The sequence below is a fragment of the Styela clava genome, chromosome 3, assembly GCF_964204865.1.
Source record: "Styela clava chromosome 3, kaStyClav1.hap1.2, whole genome shotgun sequence".
Classification (NCBI taxonomy): Eukaryota; Metazoa; Chordata; class Ascidiacea; order Stolidobranchia; family Styelidae; genus Styela; species Styela clava.
Window position 1 is genome coordinate 25,023,269 of NC_135252.1, and position 20,525 is coordinate 25,043,793.

The following is a 20,525-nucleotide window of genomic DNA, read 5'->3' on the forward strand; positions in this document are numbered from 1 at the left end:
CGAATCGAAACCGCAGTTTCTGTTTTGGGGGATCCCCTAACTTTCGATCGATAAGTCTTCGGTCTCTGACCGATATTCTCGTTTGGAATTCATTGCATTACTAGCTTCTTTCTTCAAGTCCAGATTTCTAATGATTTGGTTTCTGCGAGACTAAATACTTATCCTTCTTCTATGTTTTTGTGTCGGCGGATTCGTATGCACATATTGCAAGGATGCTGTAGCAAGAGTAAAGATAACTATCCTAAGTGATTCAAGAGTCTTGCTGCACACTAACACAAATATATTTCTGTATCGTTTCGTCGGACCAAAGTCAGACTTCTTCAGACTAATATGTATGTCTGACTACTATGTATGTCTGAAGAAGTCTGACCTTGGTCAAGCGAAACGTTACAGAAATATATTTGTGTTAGTGTGCAGCAAGACTATAGAATCACTTACCATATTTCCAAACATGCATTTCGGTGTTCGGCTATACTTCCACCACTGACTGCTGTGTTTTTTCTGTGTGTAATTATCTATAAAGAGTCACTAGCATTTGGCAGTTTCCTTGATTTTTAATCAAACCTAAACTTTTTCAAGCTTTATTCGACATCTATGAATCAGTTTCAGTACTCTTGGCTCATTAGAATATGTCTTTAATTTTGTTCATAGTTTTTTTATTTCTGAAAACGTGAAGTTGCTTTTAGCAAAATCTCACAAAAACGTTGACCCTTACTTTATCATGAACACTACTTCACAGGTTTAATTTACTTCAACTATTCCACTCAGTGGCGTATCTACGTAAAACAACGCTCATGGCAAAGTTTGAAAAATACTTCCTCTTGATCGTTGACGACTGTTGTTGAATTGAGACACTTGTTCGAAATTATTCAAATAAAAATACAAATTCAAATCATTTTCAATTCGAAATTATTTTATCGAAACATTTTACGATTAAAACTCTTTATCCTTTTTGCGCCCAATCCAAACGGAACCCATGGCCATGGCTGCCTTACCATACAAACGCCACTGATTTCACTAACGTTTCACATCTGTACTAAACTGAACACACCGAATTCTATTACTTTATAACACAATCCTTCTAGTATTCGAGTAAGCCCATACCTCTGACACCTAAAACAATTAACTAGTTAATACCTACTGATACTGATACTCAAACGAGAGTCCATGGCTCTCCATATGAATGAGTCACCTTACCAACTTTCATCTCTTCCTAAATAAATATGGGAATCCTATTCTGGGCATACGAGTGTGAGAGTGCTATCTCTAAGAGAGGGCATGTTGAAAACATATTCATGCATCTGAAACAATACATTGACCAACTAATCCCATATCGAGCATGAACTGGTAACCGAACAAGAAGCCTTGGTATACCATACGATTAAGCCGTTTTACTTGAAAATAAATATCAAAAGCATATCTCTGGAAACCCTATTTTAGAAATATGAAGTGGGAAATTGTATAGTAGATAACAAAGAAAGGCTGCTTCGCAGATACATGATACTGCTGTTCGCATCGGAAAAAAATCGCTTTCTATTAAAATCGCAAAGCCTCACCCTAGAAATCACATGATATATACATCATCAACATCTCAAATCAACATAAGTAACCGCCTGTGCTGACGGCAACGAAAGGACACGCATTCAACTCGTGACTGAATCCTGTTGTATAAGTTCAGACGTAAACGAAACGCCTGGGGCGATCTTTGCTAAAAAGCGCGACTAAATACGACATTCTAATTCGTCTTCCCAAGTAATAAATTGAAATAATTCTGTATTAAACACGCCCATATTAACGGAAGTTTCAATTTTTATTGTCAATTGGGTTTCTGTGAGACTAATTACTTATCTTTATTATATTCTTCAATGTCGGGGTATGCGTATGCATATAATGCAAGAATGCTGTAGCTAGAGTAAAAATGACTATTGTAGTTGATGCACAACACTAATATATTGCTGTAACGTTTCGCCTGACCAAGGCTAGACTTTCTCAGACATGCATAAAAGAGATTCTTGTATTACTAGAACTTTAATGCTGCCAATAAACTTTATCGACTAATAATTACTAATAGCTAGAATCCTCGAATATCTGATGATTTCAGAATCGAATTCGAATAATTTATGATTCGATTTGAAGAGCACTGCTCTAGTCACGAGCCATTCGAATCAGCTGCTGAAAACGCGACTTGAGGCGGCTTCTAAGTCGTCTTCCAGAGCGATGAATTGAATACTAATCACGTATATTTGGTAATAACTAAGATAGTTTGAAGATAACAGAGTAATAAAAGGAGCAATCAAATATGTCATTTAATTACTAATGCTGTATTAAACACGCCCTTATTAACAGAAGTTTCAACTTTTATTATCAATTTGGCTTCTGTGAGATTAATTATTCAACTTTCTTCTATTCTTAACTGCCGGCGGATCCGTATGTTTATAATGCAAGGTTTGCTGTACCTAGAGTAACAATGGCTATCCGATTTAAATCACAACACAAATATATTTTTGTATATACCAGAGTATAATACCAGTTAGCGGTTACGGACAAAAACGAGTCTTGAGGGTCTTAAAAGCGTTTCAAGTTACGAAATAAGGGGGTTTACGACCCCTTAACTACCCCTCCTGGCTCCGCCTGCCCATTGTCCCGAGTTAAGTCGAGACCACACGAAACTCGCGGCTCAAAAGCGCTATCTACGTCGACGTTGTAATTCGTCATCCCGACCAATGAAATGAAGACTAATCACGTATGTTTAATGATAACTGAGATAGTTTGAAGATAACGGAATAATAAAAAGAGTAATCAAAAAAGTCATTTAACTACTAATTCTGTATTAAACAAGCCCATATTAACGGAAGTTTCAATTTTTATTGTGGGATTTGGTTTCTGTGAGACCTATTATTTATCTTTGTTCTATTCTTTAATGTCGGGGTAGGCGTATGCATATAATGCAAGGATGCTGTAGCTAGAGTAAAAATGACTTTTGTATTTGATTTACAACACTAATATATTTCTGTAACTATTTGTCTGGCCGAGGCCAGATTCACTCAGACATACCTAAATGAGATTCCTGAATTGCTGAAACTTTTATGCTGGTCATAAACATCATTGACTTAGAATTACTAATAACTAAGATTTACAAGGGGGGTTTCGACCATCTACCTACCTGATCAGAGTCCCGAGTTAAGTTGAGACCACGGGTTATTCGAATTCGCTGAGTGACCTACGGCGACGTTCTAATTCGCCTTCCCAAGTGATGGTTTGAAGACTAATCAAGTATGCTTGATGATATCAAGATTGTAAAAGATTCACGAGTTGAAGATAACAGAATAATAAATCGAGTAATAAAATAAATCATTCGACTACTAAATCTGTATTAAAAACGCCCTTATTAACGGAAGTTTAACCTTTTATTGCACACCGGGTCTCTGTGAGGCTAATTATTTATCTTTTTTTTTAGACCCTACCCCTAACAGCTAACGGGTCCGGTCGAAAGTAAAAACACAACGGTTTTAAAACATGATAATATATTATATTTCAAAAGGTGAGTAGGTGCCTTGCAACTTCTGTCATTTATATATACATTGTATAAACGTTCGTGTGATAAATGAAATACCTCAGACTTAACCCAAAATAGTGTTCTAAAAGTGGGTTACCTTAGAATCATTAGACAAGGACGTATATTTATATCCGCAACAAATGGTTTACTGTATAACAGGGGTCGGCAACCTACGGCCCTCGGGCCGGATCCGGCCCGCGGAGTAATATAAACCGGCCCGCGACGCTTCACTGCTGGATTATAGTAACAAAACAGCTGTTTTAACGATTATATATATATTTTTTTACGTTACCCAATTCATTGTGGGACGCGTTAAGACTAAATTATATAATAATCGATCGAGTATAAAATTCACAATTACTCGTTTATTGAGCCGAAAAGTTGATGCTAAATGCAAATGGTTCGAATGAGGAAATAAATCTATAGTATATTCGAAAGATGTATCACTGCTTCATTTTTATCATAAAAAGTATCCTCCGTTCGATTTTCAACTTTTAAAAAATATGTGAGTCCCGCCAATGACTTGCAACCATTATTTTGGCCCGCGAGCGACAAAAGGTTGCCGACACCTGCTGTATGTAACCACAGCATGAGAAAAAGTGGGTTACATTAGAATCATTAGATGAGGACGTATATTTATATCGGCAACAAATGGTTTACTGTATGTAATCACAACATGAGAACCCATCTAGGGTCTAAAAGGGGTTATGCAACATTTATAGTCGGCGAACCATGTAACCAACTTCAGACATCTAGCTTGTCCACACAAAAATTTAGTTCTCCCATGCACACGACGAATTAAAAAATTCTCGCCATGAGAAAACCATCGCTCAGCCCAGTGTTTCTCAAACTATGTGCCGTGAGATATTTTTTGAAGTTTAGAAAACAAGATGTTCGTATTACACATAGGCATTCATACAGCTGGCAAGCTTGTGAGACTTGAGTATCCATATTCAATTACACTGATAATATTATAGCGTTTGTCGTGTCGTTGTATTAGGGGGATTGTTTCGGCATAAATGTATTGTGATGTCATGACGTCCACCTTCCACCGTGTTGAGGTTCACGTTCAGTTAGGTGACATGAAAGCAGGTTTGAACAAGTTCTGGCTATCTGCTTACAAATTATATTTAATCATCGGTGCAAAAGCCTTCAAAATATTCTAGCCAATTGCATCTCCATGGCTCTGTTAACACGTATTTTATGTTCAAAAAAGGAAGCGACGAAACCTCGTTTCTATTGTTTCTCAAAACAGGCATCAAGATCTGGTTTTAAAAAAAATTGACTTATACTTCACAAACCTGAAAATCCCTATTTGCTAATTTACACATTTCTAGCCGTTAGATGGCGCTGGCGAGTTTAAATACATGTCATGCAAAATAACCATTAAATTGAAGTTAAAGTATCTGTTTTTTTTTAATTTCACGCATCAAAAAAATGAGAACCATTGTTCTACAGGACTCCCTCAAATGTACCGAGTCATTTCATGACTTTCAATTGCTGATTTGCAACTTTCTGCTCGCTAGGTGTGACGAACCCAACACAGAAATAAACAAGCGTGTACACTAAGATATTATTAGATCCAACGTCAACTCAGAGTCTTAAAGCAGCATAAACGACTTTCACAAAAAACTGCTATTGAAGGACGAACAGCATACGTCAGCAGGGTCAAATGTCGCGGATGTTTTGAGCGTTGCTAGATTTTTATGTCACAAATCACACCAGAAGGTATCAATCAGATCCATGCTTTGTGGAGTAATCGTTGAATTTTAGTTAAAGTAACTGTTATTTTTTACCCGATTCACCGCTGTATTTATGCAATAGTATTCCTGGAATCCTCAGTAACGTCTCTGTTTCCTGTCATTTATAACACTTCTAAAAAAACTGGCGTAACTACTGATATTTGAGTGTAACTCAAACAAATGGTATTTTATATATAGGTTGAATCTCAGTTTAGTGTAAATGTACTGTAAGTTACAGCAGAAGTGTAGCCAGGAATTTTTGAATAGAGGTTCTGATATTTCTAATTGCCACGTTAATAGAGCAAGAGAGTTCGTGGGTTCCAAGAATCTTGATGGTCTGAAGAGCGTTCCAAGCTACGGAAAAATTGCTATGTATGGTATAGAAAAATGCTCCTTTTTACATTTCAAAAGGGGGTGTTCCTACCCCCAAAACCCCTTCTTGCTGCGTTCTTTAGTTAAAGAGCTTGGTTTCGAATCTCGATCTATCCGACTGTCACACAATGTTCGGGGCTCCCGAAGTTTGCGAACCAAGATGGCGGACATCGGAATGTAATATGTGTAATAGGTTAGGGTTAGGCCATAATTTTAGGTATAAATACTACGGGAGGCTCTTAGCTAGTCTTCGAACTGATAATAGGACTAAAATAAGGAAAATTGGAAAAAAATTATGGCCTAACCCTAACCTGTTACCCATGTTACGTTCCGATGTCCGCCATCTTGGTTCGCATACTTCGGGAGCACCCAATGATCACTACCCAAGACGAAGTGTAATAATCTGCATAGGCAATACCAAGCAAAAAATATTATGGTAGAATGTCTAACGATAGAAAAAAAATATATATTTGCCAAATAGAACCAAAATGCTTAAATCAGTACCGTGTTTGAAATTTTGAAGAATGCGAGTCATTTCTACAAAGTCCTCGCCAGAAAAACATCTCCCGCAACGCTCAAAATAAGGAAATCAGGAAGTATCTAGCTAGCGGTATACAAAAATACCAAAAATTTTTGTTAAAAGCTTATTCAAAGTGAGCATGATGATTTTTTTCAAAAATGACTTATTTATGCAGCCGAGGACTAAAATTGCATATTTTTCAGGCAAATACACTGTCTTAAAATACTTATCAGATACCTTGCTCATAACGAACAAGACAAACTCTTCAAAAGTGACTTTTAGGGAAATTTAAGTCACAAAAACTTCCTAAGTTCAGTCGCTTTGCCGCAAAATTTCAATAACAAATATTTTAATCTTAAAATACTTGTTGGAAATTGTAGTAATAAAACCGTTTTGTTAACATTATTTGGAGACTTGCAGCTTTTAGGTGAACTCGCTTATTAACACAAAACCGCTCTCGCTCATATCCATGGCCGTTGATAAATAAGTGATATTTTGGTTGCGCAGTACTACCTCAAACTTGGACGAGTGAAATAAAAATTGTCCTATATAGCGATGGATGGAAGTAGAAATGAATTTTGCTGCACTGGAAAAAGACTAAGTCTTATATATTAAGTTTGAATCAAGTTAGTAAGAGGAAATACTGTTACTCGAAGTAGAATTATGTTGCATGGAAAAAAACATCAGTTGAAGTTACGTTAGTCAGGGTGGCAACATACTTTTCTGAGTGGGTCAGTTGTAGATAATAGACTTGATTACTCGGCCGGAGCCAATAGCAATAAAAAACAGTTTATTTACAAATAACTAGCGCAACAGTTAATGTATAACAAACAGCCAGTGTACCAAGTGGCACAATTATATTCAGGTGCAAATAATACGTGATCTATATTTTAGGGGATGATTCGTTATTTTCATCGAAATATCCAAAGTAAATTTATATCTATAAACACTATAGTCATAATTTCCACAGGCACAAGTGGGCAGGATGAAACACTTCCGTGGATCGGATCCGGCCCGCGGGGCGTTATTTGCACCCTCCGCCCCCCAAAGCATTTTATAAACTGAAGACAGACCTTTCCTCTACGCTTTTGCACTGGTGGATATGTATGTTCATTATGCAAGGATGCTGTAGCAAGAATGAAGATCGTATTGAAATCAGGGATCTTCTGTACAAAGCTCACTGCAAAAAACACTCCCTGCCACAGCTCTAAAATAAGAAAATTAGTTAAGTCATCTAGTTAGGGTTAGTAATACAGATTGCACTGGAAATTCAAATTTTCAAATCAATCCTAAGCTGAACCCTAACCGGATAATCAATAATTTGTAATTTAAAACGTGGCGGAGTGTTTTATCTGATCCAACATTTTTGCATTAGTGGCGGGGGCTTTGTACAAAAAATCCGAAATTAGTAATTATGTCAAAACAATAGGTAATTATCCCCACAGAGACTAAAATTATGACAAGATTTACGGTACTCCCGAAGTGTGTGAACCAAGATGGCGGACCGTAACGTAGTATGTGTACCAGGTCAGGGTTAGGCCATAATTTTATTTCAATATTCCTCACTTTAATTTTATTACGAGTTCGGGGACTAGCCAAGTAACTCCCGTAGTATTTATTCCGGAAATTATGGCCTAACCCTAACCTAGTACACATACTACGTTCCGATGTCCGACATCTTGGTTCACATACTTGGTTTTAAAAGATGTCATCAATTGGGGTTACGTGAGACTATTTCTATGTAACTATGACAATTCTATGTAATTCAATAGTGATTCTCGCTGCGCAGTAACACAAATGTGATTCACTCTGACTTCGGTAAGACAGAACGTTACAGTAATACATTTGTGTTAGTGTGCAGCAGGACTCTTCAATCACTTAGGATAGCGATCTTTACTCTTGCTACAGCATTCTTGTGTTAAATGCATGTTACAGGAAGACATTTTTGTTAATGTGTAGCAACACTTCTCAGTGATATAACTACGTCAACTATAGCAGTTGGGGGTTACGCGAGGCCAATTGCCGATTCTCCCTCTATGCTAGTTGACCCATAGAATAGGGTATATTGCAAGGATGCTGTCACAAGAATATAGATGTTTATTCTATGTCATACTTGAGTATTGTAGTGCACTGACGCAAATGCATATATGCATGGTCAAAATAGGTTTGTCTATGGAAGCATAACTTTGGTCAGAAGAAGCGTTGACGAAATTGCCTTTCGAAATTCTGCGGCAAAACTCTTGTAATAGCATTCCTTATTCTTGCTATAGCACCCTTGTAATATGCGTATACACAGCTCAGTTAGCGAATTTTATTGCGTCAAATGACTCTCAAATGTATAGAATAGTTAGTCATCTGCACAATATGATTGTGTTACACGCATTCCAGGCCAGTTACAAAACACAACAAAAACTGACGGAAGCTCATTAAGTTGTTGACAAACTGGTTTATGCCATGTCGACAAAAATGACTGTAGATAAATGATAACTAACGTGGTTTAGTGTGTGCAATTTCACTACAACATAATAGTCTGAAGTGTTTTTTCTTTTCATCACATTTGGGTGACATATTTTCTAAAGTAGGGCACGAAATGCTATTTTGCAAAGCGCTTTGTATTATAATAATATTAATAAAAAGCTTATGTTTTAGTGGGCAGCAAGACACGTAACGGATAGAATGAATATCCGTCTTATTTCCATAAGCATCATTATAGTATACATATATTGCAGGTCAGATAAGCAAACACATTTGTGTTAGTGTGTTACAAGACTCTCGAATCACCGTTGATAGTTATTGGACACGTTTATTGGACACGTTTAGTGGCCATAACGATCGTTTCAAAATTTTGTTGTTATTGTTATATGTCTCCGTCTCCATTTTTAAAAAATCACTTTTCTCTTCGAATACTGGACCAATTGCTTTGATATTTTCAGTGGTTAAAGATAAAATTTTTCTCCAGAAATCTATTACTTTTTTTTCTCGCTATGACGTCATCAAAATTATTGCCACTGGGTGGCGCTACGTGTCCATATATTTGAGCATAGCTCTCTTGTCTTCAATCTTGCCACAGCACTCTAACATCATACGTGTGTTACACAAATACATTCGTGTTAGTGTGTTACAAGACTATGAAATCACTTAGGAGAGTCATCTTGTATTGTTGTTGTATCCTTGCATTATACGCATTTATGTGGTCACTTACAAAAATACATTTGTGTTAGTGGGCAGCAAGACACGTAACGCATAGAATATCCGTCCTTTTTACTTTATCATCATAATAGTATAAGTATGTTGCAGGTCAGATAAAGAAACACATTTGTGTTAGTGTTCGTCAAGCAAGCCTCTTGAATCACTTGGAAGGGTTATTACTTATCGATTTTAATCGGTAAGTATGTTGATAGGTATTTGTCTGTCTGTATGTCTGTTTGTCTGTTAGATGCACGCGATATCTCACGAAAGCGAGATTGAATCTGCTCCAGATTGCATGTGCATTCATCTTATCTCGGACCAGAAGCCTATTGATTTTTGGCGAATTATGTCGTATAATTAGCGAGTTATTAATTAATTAGTGATGGGACACAAGGTGTCACTGTGGAGTAAGAGCGCTGTTTTGGGGGATCCCCTAACCTTTGATCGATAAGTCTTCGGTTTCTGCCCGATATTCTCGTATTGGCTGTCCATAAAATCTGTCAACTTTTTTGAAATTGCAGAAGGAATGTAGCAATGCCATATGTTTTGTTCTGTGTTGTTCTGGCCCTCACAGGTGTATTTAATGAGGTAAAAATACCTAAACAAATACTGATTAAAAACAACAAATCTGGTTAAGATGTATTGAGAACTGACTTCATAACAAAATTGAAATTGGGATTAGATTTTATGGACACCCTGTTTTTGCTACAGCATAATTATGCGTACAGGTCAGTTAGAGAAATATGATGAAGAAACCTTTGATCATTTTTGTAAAATAAATCGCGGCAATTGAAGCGTAAGACATGTAAGTCGGTATAACCCGATTAGGGAATTTATGAATGGCGGTTCGGCGTCTTAGCGACGAGTAGTTTTTTGAAACAGCTAATTTGAAGCACTGTGATCGTTGGTTTTGCATTGGCTAATATTGCAATGAAACTTCATTACTAATGGTTGAGGCGTTGTGTGTAATTGTCTTGTTACGTATAGGTTAAATGGGTTGCGTACATTGCTCTCGCTGCTTTTGAAAGCCGATATGATATCAAGGAGAAAGAAAGAGAGAGATTAATTTTTTTTCAATCTAGAAACGATCATTGCAGCAATTACAAACATATACAACAACATACGCAAAGTTATTCGGTATAGACTGGTGGGAGCGATACGGTCATCAGAGTCAGCTGACGCCAGGTAGGTGTTTCAGGCAAGATCATTCCTTTTTGGTGAACTGACTAGTTTAAAGCATAGCACTCATTAGTTGATGTTTTTCAGGTGAAAACGCCACGAATCTTACCTTTTTACCTTACTCAAATCCGACGTTTCCCAATCGAGGGGGAGGGAGGGGGGGTTCTTATGAATAAATTTTGCTCATTTTGAAGAAATTAAAGCAATGCCACTTTCTATTTCGTGTTGTTTCACAAACATAATTTATTGCAGTATTATTGCAATGCATAACTTCAGACAAGTTATATATTCAAACTGTGCAAAAATCATAGTAGGAATTGTGTGCAGTATTAGCTATCTATTCATCAACGATTGTGCAAATTACCAAAACAGAGATTTCATGAGGGCAAAATGTTTGTATCCAAGTTGTCTCGCTTGTTCAGAATTTTTTCTGCTTGTCCTACTGTTGTTAGAAGTGAATGGAGAGTTTGATATTAAGCAAATAGTAAAATACATCGGAAAGATTTGAGAATCGCCGCTCTAAGCGTTATGCTTAAATTTCTATTTACCAAGTAGGCATGCTCTCACAATTCTACAAATGCTACTGTAAATTTTAGCACTTTGACTGGTCGCCTGTTGGTCGCCTGCAGATTGAACTGGAAATTCGAATCATTCCCGAAACCTAACTAGTTAATTCCTAATTTGTTATTTGAAAACGTGGCGGGTGTTTTCCCCAAATCTCATATTTTTGCCAAAGTGGCGGCGGCTTTGTACAAAAGATCCAACAACTTTTACCATAAATCACTTTACCATCCTTGCATTATTATTTATCGGAACGGCCGTACTTCTTTCAAGTTAGTTAAATATAAATATTTTCGAGAGAAAGTATTACCCATCGGGGTAGCGGGTCAAAGTCCTCAGGAGTGAAATACGATGTGTAAATATGATATGCTCTGTCTCATGACCAGCCGTACGTAAAATGACGCCATTGCAACAAAACAGGATACGTAAGTCGGATAATCTAAAATTAAAAAAAAGTAAATTACTTGACTTTATGGGTTGATTGGATTAGGTTACCTCACTTGTAGGGATACTGAATGAAGAAATAAAATAGCTATATATTGATTGTTTATTTGAGTTGTGTATACCAAACTACAATTCGAAAGCAGGAATTTTCGAAGGGGGGGAGGGGGGCCTGAAATTTTTGATTGACATGTTACACCGTGACAGCTACTCGCAGTGGTTCCCAAACTTTTCACTACGGTTACCCCAAAATCGATTTACCAAAAGCTCAATTCCCCCTTTCATAAAAATATTTTTTAGCGCATAATTCATCAAATTTAATAACAACAATAACATAGGAATCCAAAAGCATGGGAACAACAATCCTGATTTAATCTCAGTGAGAAGGATGACATTGTTTCTGCGTTATCAAGCAATTGAACCTAGAAAAAGTGGACGACAGACACTATTTTCGAATCGGTGTCAATCATCAGCTTGTTTCAATATTTTGTTTCGATGATCATAAATTTTAGGACATTGAACGAATGGATTACCCCTGAAAATTGTCAAATTACCCCTTTAGGGGTAATTACCACTAGTTTGGACATTACTAAGCTAGAGGGACTGAAAAGCGTTCCAAGCTACGTTAAATTACTATGTTTGATACAGAAAAATGCCTTTTTTGCATTTTGAAAGGGAAGTACCGACCCGCACCTCTATTTGAGTTGTTAAAATGTGCGACTACTTTTGAAACATGGAATCTTTCTGGTTAGGCTTTGGTTTATCACTTGATTACAACCTGAGTGAAGTGGTTGGTACGGGATTCGAACACGACACCTCTGCCTTTTCGCGTTATATATAGTCAAGTTCAACGTCCTAAACACTAGACTACCTCGCTCAAACCATTTTAGAAGTTATAATAACCCTTAAAATCTATTAAATTGACTGCTCACTTTTAAAAGTGCAAGCTCTCTTTGTTATCGTACTCAGTAGATAAGGGATCGCATATAACAATGCAAATATTTGTGAGCTATTTAATGCTTACCGTGCGTATTCATGTGGTAGTTGTTGTTTGCTTTACTGAGTGCGGGATGGATTGTAATTTTGAGCAAAAGTCCTCTGCGATGTAATAAATTTGTCATGCCGTCTTAATATAACAACGATCAAAGGAGTGGAATTTCGGGCGAGAGATATTTATGCTAGTTCGCTCAAAAATATGGTAAAAGTGCTGATAGAAGTGTTGCAAGTTTGCTCAAAGTAAGGTCTCGAGTCCTCAACTGAAATAGAGTGCTGTTACTAAAGTTGAAAGTTTGCTCAAAGCAAGATCGCGAAACTCAACTAAAAGTGGAAAGAGCACTGATAGAAGAGTTGCAAGTTTGCTCAAAGCAAGGTCCCGAGCACTCAACCAAAAGGAGAAATAAAACAGGCAGACAAATCAAATTACAGACTAAATTTTTTGGGGCTCTTAACTGGAAGTGGAAACAGCACTGATAGAAAAGCATTCACCGACGTGCTGAATTCTTTAGGCTATCTTAAAATAAAAATAGCGGAAAAATAGACCTTTTTAAACGACGAGATTTTTCGTAATCTCGTCTCAGTGTGAGTGCGAGTGACTTTGCTTTGAGTGGATCACCTAATAAATAAAGTATAACATATATATAACAATTATTTTCATTTTAAAACAGATTTGAAATTAGTTTTATCATAGTTCTGATTATCCTGGGAATCTTCAAAATGAAGTGGAAAATCATTTCCACACTGACGGTGGTCTTGTTTCTGAGGTAAGCAATTTTTATGACGAACAAAGCCATGGACCAGAGCGATTGAGTCGCGAGTCGGAAATTTGCAAGTTTCTTGACGGAGAGGGAGGGATTACGAAAGAATAAAAGTTGAGAACATCGCCCAAACAAGAATATCGGTCGGAAACCGAATACTTATCGATCGAAACTGCGGTTTCGATTCATGACTCTATAGTGACACCGCGTGTCCTATCACTAATTAATTAATAACTCGCTAATTATACGACATAATTCATCCGAACTCAATAGGCTTCTGGTCCGAGATATGATGAATGCACATGCTAAATTTGGAGCAGATTCAACCACGCCTTCGTGAAATATCGCGTGCATCTAACAGACATACAGACAGACAGACAAATACCTATCAACATACTTACCGATCTAAAGATCGATAAGTAATCACTGATACGTCGCTTCAAAGCAGGCTACTTTTCCGTTTTGTACATAATTTTCTATAACACACGCACGCACAAACGCACGCACACGCACGTACACATTCACCCACAAAATAATTATAATTAGATCCTGCAATTGGATTCCATCTTAGTTCGCATTTGTACAAGTGTTGAGACTATAATATGCTAAAAATATTTCCATAAACCTCCAGTGTGCTTCTATGCAAGAATTCGTAAATTTTGAGGTTTGACATCCTTCGAACCTAATACCTAGCCCAGGGTTTCCCAAGCTGGGGTCCCCGTACCCATGTGGGTTCGTGATGGCTGCAAAGGGGTCCGCAACGAAATTGAAAGAGTCTTATCGAACCAATATGATGACAAAATACAGGTTGAGATTTGTCGTAAAGTCGGACCTACAAGTTTGCTTGTCACAAATTTCTCAGAGAATCGATAAGTTGTGCAGTCAGATGCAAGCTCATCCATCACATTATTGTCGTTTGTCTCAATGTATTGTAAATGAAGCATTATCCATTCTCGTTGGTTAGTCGCAGACATTGATGCGTTATAGGATGGGGGTCCGCCAAAACTAAGATTCACAAATAGGGATCCGCGACTCAAAAAGTCCGTGAAACCCTGACCTGCCCAAACCCCTCGCAAACCAAATCCCCCATACATTGAATGTATCTCTAGTTGTTTATTATACAGTGTCGCGTCAAAATTTATTTAATTTTATACATTGTTACGATTCATGCAAAAATTGTACCACAGTGTAGAATACGCATCCAACTAGTTTTCCATACAGTGTGACTTGAAACATGATAATATTCCATTTTACAGCACCAAGGCAAATTGTGATGCCGCGTTAGATGCCAGAGCCGACCAATTTCTGGAAGAATACTCAAACGCAGCCGAGGATCAGTACTTTGTATCAGTAACGGCTTCTTGGAATTATTTCACTAATTTGACGGAGTACAATAGCCAAATAGTGGTAAGTTTTGAAAGCTTTGCTAGTTCTTCGTGTTGGGTAGGGGTCTTCGAGCACCGAGTTTATAGAGTCCGTAGTCGAGTTGAAACTTGGCACTAGTTTTCTTCGTGGGCTGCATTTAGCCCGCTAGCCGCAGTTTGCACATCATAATTTAGATGACTCGATTATCTGCGAAATTTGATGAATAGCTTGATTTCAACTCGATTGGATTCAACCGAATACCTCCAGCATTGTTACCTCTGAATAGGTATCTGTAGAAGTTACCGCTAATACGCAAAAAGCAGATATTTTTGGAACTGCCAGAAACTTGTCTTTTGGATTGTTTTACAATTTATCACACACAGCGCGAAGTGGCATGCGTACAATTAGAATTCGCAACGTTTTGAGCAACATGCAATGAAAACGCGCCCTGACGTCACTTTAATGACGTCACACCCTCATAAGGAGGAATAACAGACCTTGCTCATTAATCTTTGCCTAGTATTCCGTGAAAATATACCAAGCGCTTGGAAAGAGAAAAGAGAGAGAGATATTTTGCAATGCATTGCCAAGCTATTTGTCAAACTCAATTGTGTTATCTGCGACAAGCATACATTAATCTAACTTTTTACCACTAGAGAAGACCATCGGGTTTTAATAGATTTGTTGGTTCCTGGTATCAGGTACAAATTCTGAGTTCGCGCTTCGAGTCACTAGTTATCCGAGGTTCAAGTCATATTCGGGTCCGATATCGAATCTCTAAAGTTAATCTAATTGGATCTTAGTTGAGTCATTTCGTTCAGATAACTCGAGTCACTTTGAGTCTTTGATAATTTTGATTGCAAGTCCAAGTCGCGTCGGCAACATTGTTTAGGGATTGTATTTACTTACCTGTTAGCAACTTTTGAGCAACAAACAAAGAGTCCGCAATAAAAACGCGCCGAGTTATTTGTCAATTGAGTTATCTGCGACAAACATGGGCAAGTCAGGACAAAGGCTTAATTTTATTACATAGGCGTTGTCGGACAGTTTTGAAGCTTTGATTTCAAGCTGCTGGTGTGTTTTCATTTAATTTGCTTTTTTGATTCGCTCATGATAAACACTGAAATGCTACTAAAACTGTATAAAATTATGGCTGTGCGTTATACAAACTTAATCAAAAGTAAAGGAGACTCATCTCTGAGCAAAGTTAGTCCTAAACTAAGGGCCCGTGGACTCCCAAGAGGCCACAGAGCAGTTAAAGGGCCACAATTCTAGGCGCAAAACGGATTTTAGTTTTCCCTCCACAAGAATACTCACAGTCAGTCCTTCTTAGTTTCATTGCTTGATAAGGTAATTTCACGGGATGTTTTCACTTTGTTGAGCATGAATTGTTTGAACATAATGGGAATCGGGATCTACCAATCAAAATAGCACTATAAATACCACTGGAAGGATAAACAGGCGGGCCATGATTTCTAAAAGTCTCCAAAATGAAACCAGCCATAAAAGGTTATAAAACTCTCGCATACAGAGTTATCAGCTGCAAGGTAACAACGCTTATAACACCGTGGCAAACGTTGAGCCACTGGACAACGTCAATTGCCTTATGACCAGTGGTGGGATTCAAAATTTTTGTCAGCCGGTTCCTGTACAAAAGATATATTTTTCAGCCGGTTCTATTACAAAAAATCATTGACAGTAACCAGTAATGTTAACCGGTTGGCTGATCTCATTAAATTCCACGAGACGGTTCTATAGAACCGGTGCGAACCGGCTGAATCCCACCACTGCTTATGACCACTCCGTGAGAATATAGTTTTCCTAAGCCCATCTTGAAAAGTAAACATTTCTTTTGTCCAGTCATTCTTATTTGTACGAAGTTAAGTATTTAGATAAACCGCTACACGTGAAAATGGGTTACGCAATACAATACTTGAATATGTTTGTACAACGCGAAATATTGACTGACAAATAACTCTGGGATAGGATAGGATCTTACATATTCATCCCGGGGGAGAGAAAATCCGACGAGACAGCTCAATCATATGGCGAACCACGGCCTCTAGTCCGGTTACCAGTCCAAGTAGGGTATGGGATTAGTTGACCAGTTATTTGTTTTCAGATGCATGGACTTAATAATTGAGATGATTGCGAAAACACATTCTGGATTGCTAAAAATATTGTTGTCGCGACTTTTCAATGCAGAGTTCCTGAAACTGGTCCTCACACTTCCCTTGCACTTCCCACAAACCGGTCTTCCACGGGCCACGAGCAATGGTTCATTGGCACTTTTCGCAATTTATGCGATTACGGACCCGGAAGTGATGGTCGACCCGGAAGTGATGGTGGACTGTCTATTTCTCGAAGTTGTTTCCTTTATAGCAGGTGGTTTTTAAACGGTGGGCGCACCCCACAAGAGGCGTAAAAAAAGACCAAAACTGTAATAAATTCATAAACAACCTTTAATAGTGAAATAACGTGCAATTACTGGAATGCCAGGGTTACTGAAACCATATCTATTGATGGCTATGCGTGGCTACTCGCCAGTAAACTAAGATTGGCCCCAGAATTTAAACAGTTCGGGACAATACAATCAGGAAAATACCTCTGAGAAAGTGAATTCACGATTGGAATCTTGGAAAAAACTTTTGGCATATTGTGTTTTCATTTGAAAATAGTGGGGATCCGCGGTTACTACAGGGAAGCACAGGGGTCCGCAGGCATATGAACTTTGAGAGGCACTGATCTATGCATTCTATGTTATTCAATTTTGTTTTCGGTTTGAAAATTGTGGCGGTCCGCGGTTACTTCGAAGCAGCATAGGGGGTCCGCAGACACATAAAGTTTAAGAACCACTGCTCTAAGCAATCTATGTTCTTCTATTGTATTTTCAGTTTTTAGATTGCGGCGGGGGGGGGGGGGGGTCCGCAGTTACTTCAGATAAACATACGGGTGCTCCCGTAGTATGTGAACCAGAATGGTTATCGGTTTGTCGAATTTTAATTTATTTTATATTATTGCTAACACATTTTTACATGTCAATCGTATAGACGTCCGGTAATGGTTTACCGGTTGACCGAATTTTAACTATTTATTTCGTTTGCTTCAGATTTCATTAGCAATTTTTAATCTTGGCAATCTCATACAGACTCGGTCATGGTTTACCGATTTACCGAATTTTCATCTATTTTATATTGCCAACTTAGTATTTTATTTGGCATTCCTTTCGATTAATGATTTGTATAAAAAGTTCGCGTGTCGACATGCAGTGATAAAACCTAGCAAACATTTGTCACGTATAGGGTGAACGCCCTTGTTCGACTGGATGATATTTGCAATAGTTGGCAATGTGTCACTTTATGTTTGCTCTGCTTTCTTGCGATATCGCTGATTGATAACGCAGATGGCATTTATTTGCGCATCTTGTTATCGAGATACAAACAACGATATACAGGGGGTCCAAAAAATACTGTAGAACTCGTAAATAGGTATACAGTTCCGCTCCGAACAAAGCACTACAAAAGCAACTATGCTATGTTCTTGTTGTCGGGGATACGAATAGCCTTTTCATAGATATATTTATAGTTATCGATGTAATTGCCAAATTTATTAATTTTCCAACTATTTTCTTTACACTATACACTATATTCGTGGAATGCATACCTAACGACCTACAAATGCAAACAGTCTTAAATTCTGGAATTTGTTTTAATAATCGATTTCGATTTCTAAAATTGTGTCGCGAAATTCATTGATTGCGCAATGAATGAACATTGGAGTAATAACCTTGCTACGCTGTATAATTCTTATTTAATTTTGTGTTCCTTTATTCAGCATTTCATTTCTATGTTCAAAATTACGTCACAATCTTGTGCGATTGAATGATATTTGCAATAGTTGACAATGTGTCACTTTGTGTTTCTTTGCTTTCTTGCGATATCGCTGATTAATAACGCAGATGGCATTTGTTTGTGCACTGTGTTATCGAAATACCAATAACGTTTTCGAAAAATATACAGGGTGTCCAAATAATTTCGCCTGATTTTATAATAATAAAATTTGTAAGTTTAAATGTTATTCTATGATTAATGAGAACCAAAAGCACAGTAAAAACTATTAAACAATGACAAAGAATTTATTGCAGTCGTGACTCGTGATCGAATTATTCAATTGCAAAGTAGAATAAACAGTATTCGGTATTCGCATTAAATTTTCATCACGCTAACATTAAATAAAATTGGATTTTTCTTAAATACGCTTTACGATTTTCGCGGTATTCTTAGATATATGATTATTCGATTACATTTAACGACCCACAAAAACAAATAGTCTTAAATTCTGAAATTCGTTTCAATAATCAATTTTTTTTTTTTTTAATTTTATCGTGCAATTTACTGAGTGCGCAATAAATAGAACAATCATTCCGGACCTCCTGACGTATGCGCACCAAGATGGCGCACAGCCTGAACTCAGGTTGTGTACCAGGTTATGTTTCAGGTTGTGCGACATCTTGGTGCGCATACTTCAGGAGTACCATCATTCCAGTACTGATCTCTCTACGCTGTACTATTCGCTTCCAATTCTGAGTTTCCCTCATTCAGTATTTCATTTCAATTTTCAAAATTGTGTTACGTAGTTTTTCTCGCGCCCAATTTTAATTATTCTGCTTACTATTTTCGCAAAATTCTGTGGTTTGCTTCGAGCCGTTCGTGTCTAACCCTAACCTGGTACACATACTACGTATTTCGCAATAGACAAAACAAACATCACAACAATGAATAACGTCGTTTTACGAGAATCTGAATTATATTGCCAATATACAAAGCTTGCAAAAATAAGTAGTAAAATAAACTTGTTTTAAAAGTGTGAGTGTTGACAAGCGCCACACCAAATGTCTTGGCGGGCCGGGTTGTGGCCCGCCTGTTGCACACCCCTGGTATAACTCTGCATTACGCATCGCATTTTGTCTCAGCGGTGTGGCGCATCTTGTTAAGAATTAGGAAAACGCTCGCCACAGCATCTCTGATAAACTTGTGTGGATGCGAGAGTATTGCCGGACTCGCCGCTGCAGGCTAGTCGATTACGGCTTCCACCATCATCAAATCCATGCTTTTGAAACCAATAACTGACTAATTAATTCGATACCTAACATAGGCCGGTAACCGGGCGAAAGACCGTGAGTTCAACATATGATTAAGCCGTCTTATTGGCTTTCCATTACCCCGGAATAAATATGTAAACCCTATTCTAATTTGGTGTCATTAACGTGAAATATTAATAACTTTGTTTATTTTTTTACAGCAAGAACAATCCCTCAGCGATGCCAACTTTACTTTGACCTGGGGTCGCAAAGCGAAAGATGAGTTTTCAGAGACCGATATGAACGCTTTGAACGGTGAGGACAATGTTTTTTTATGAGTTTAAAATTTGGGCTGGCTACGCTCCTGCTAATAGGTCTCACTAATACGTGCTGTCCATATGTTCGAGCTCTTTCGTTTCTTTACAGACTTCAGGCGTCGACAGCTTCAAGGAATACAAACACTGGGAACAGCGAATCTTAACGAAGCAGATCAAATAGAAGTGAGTGTTGTTTTATGTTAATGTCACAGCTTATTCCTTACCAATGTTCCCCCGACCTTTGACCCCTGGAAATCTCTTCCCATGCTTTTTTTCGCTTTTGCAAGTTGGCACCTATAAACTAGTTTAGATGTTTCAAACCATCATTTTGATTCAAAACATTCAGCAAAGTTCATCCTAGTCACTCACAGGTATTCTTGACTAATTTGTGATTGGTGCAATTTAACTAAAATTCCTAAGAAGACAAAATATTTCGTGAGTTATTTGAT

The 20,525-nt window shown here is 37.7% G+C and overlaps 1 protein-coding gene across 2 annotated transcripts in view; it reads left to right on the forward strand.

Moving 5' to 3' along the window:
- Positions 1-13,223: 13,223 nt before the first annotated feature.
- Positions 13,224-20,525, forward strand: part of LOC120342655 (angiotensin-converting enzyme-like) — a 34,234-nt gene continuing 26,932 nt past the window's right edge. For both annotated transcript variants that reach the window (XM_078110913.1, XM_078110914.1), the window contains exons 1-4: positions 13,224-13,320; positions 14,571-14,721; positions 19,981-20,074; positions 20,186-20,259. In XM_078110913.1, coding sequence (XP_077967039.1) covers positions 13,274-13,320; positions 14,571-14,721; positions 19,981-20,074; positions 20,186-20,259 — 366 coding nt within the window. In that variant the 5' untranslated portion in view covers positions 13,224-13,273. The remainder of the gene's footprint in view (positions 13,321-14,570; positions 14,722-19,980; positions 20,075-20,185; positions 20,260-20,525) is intronic.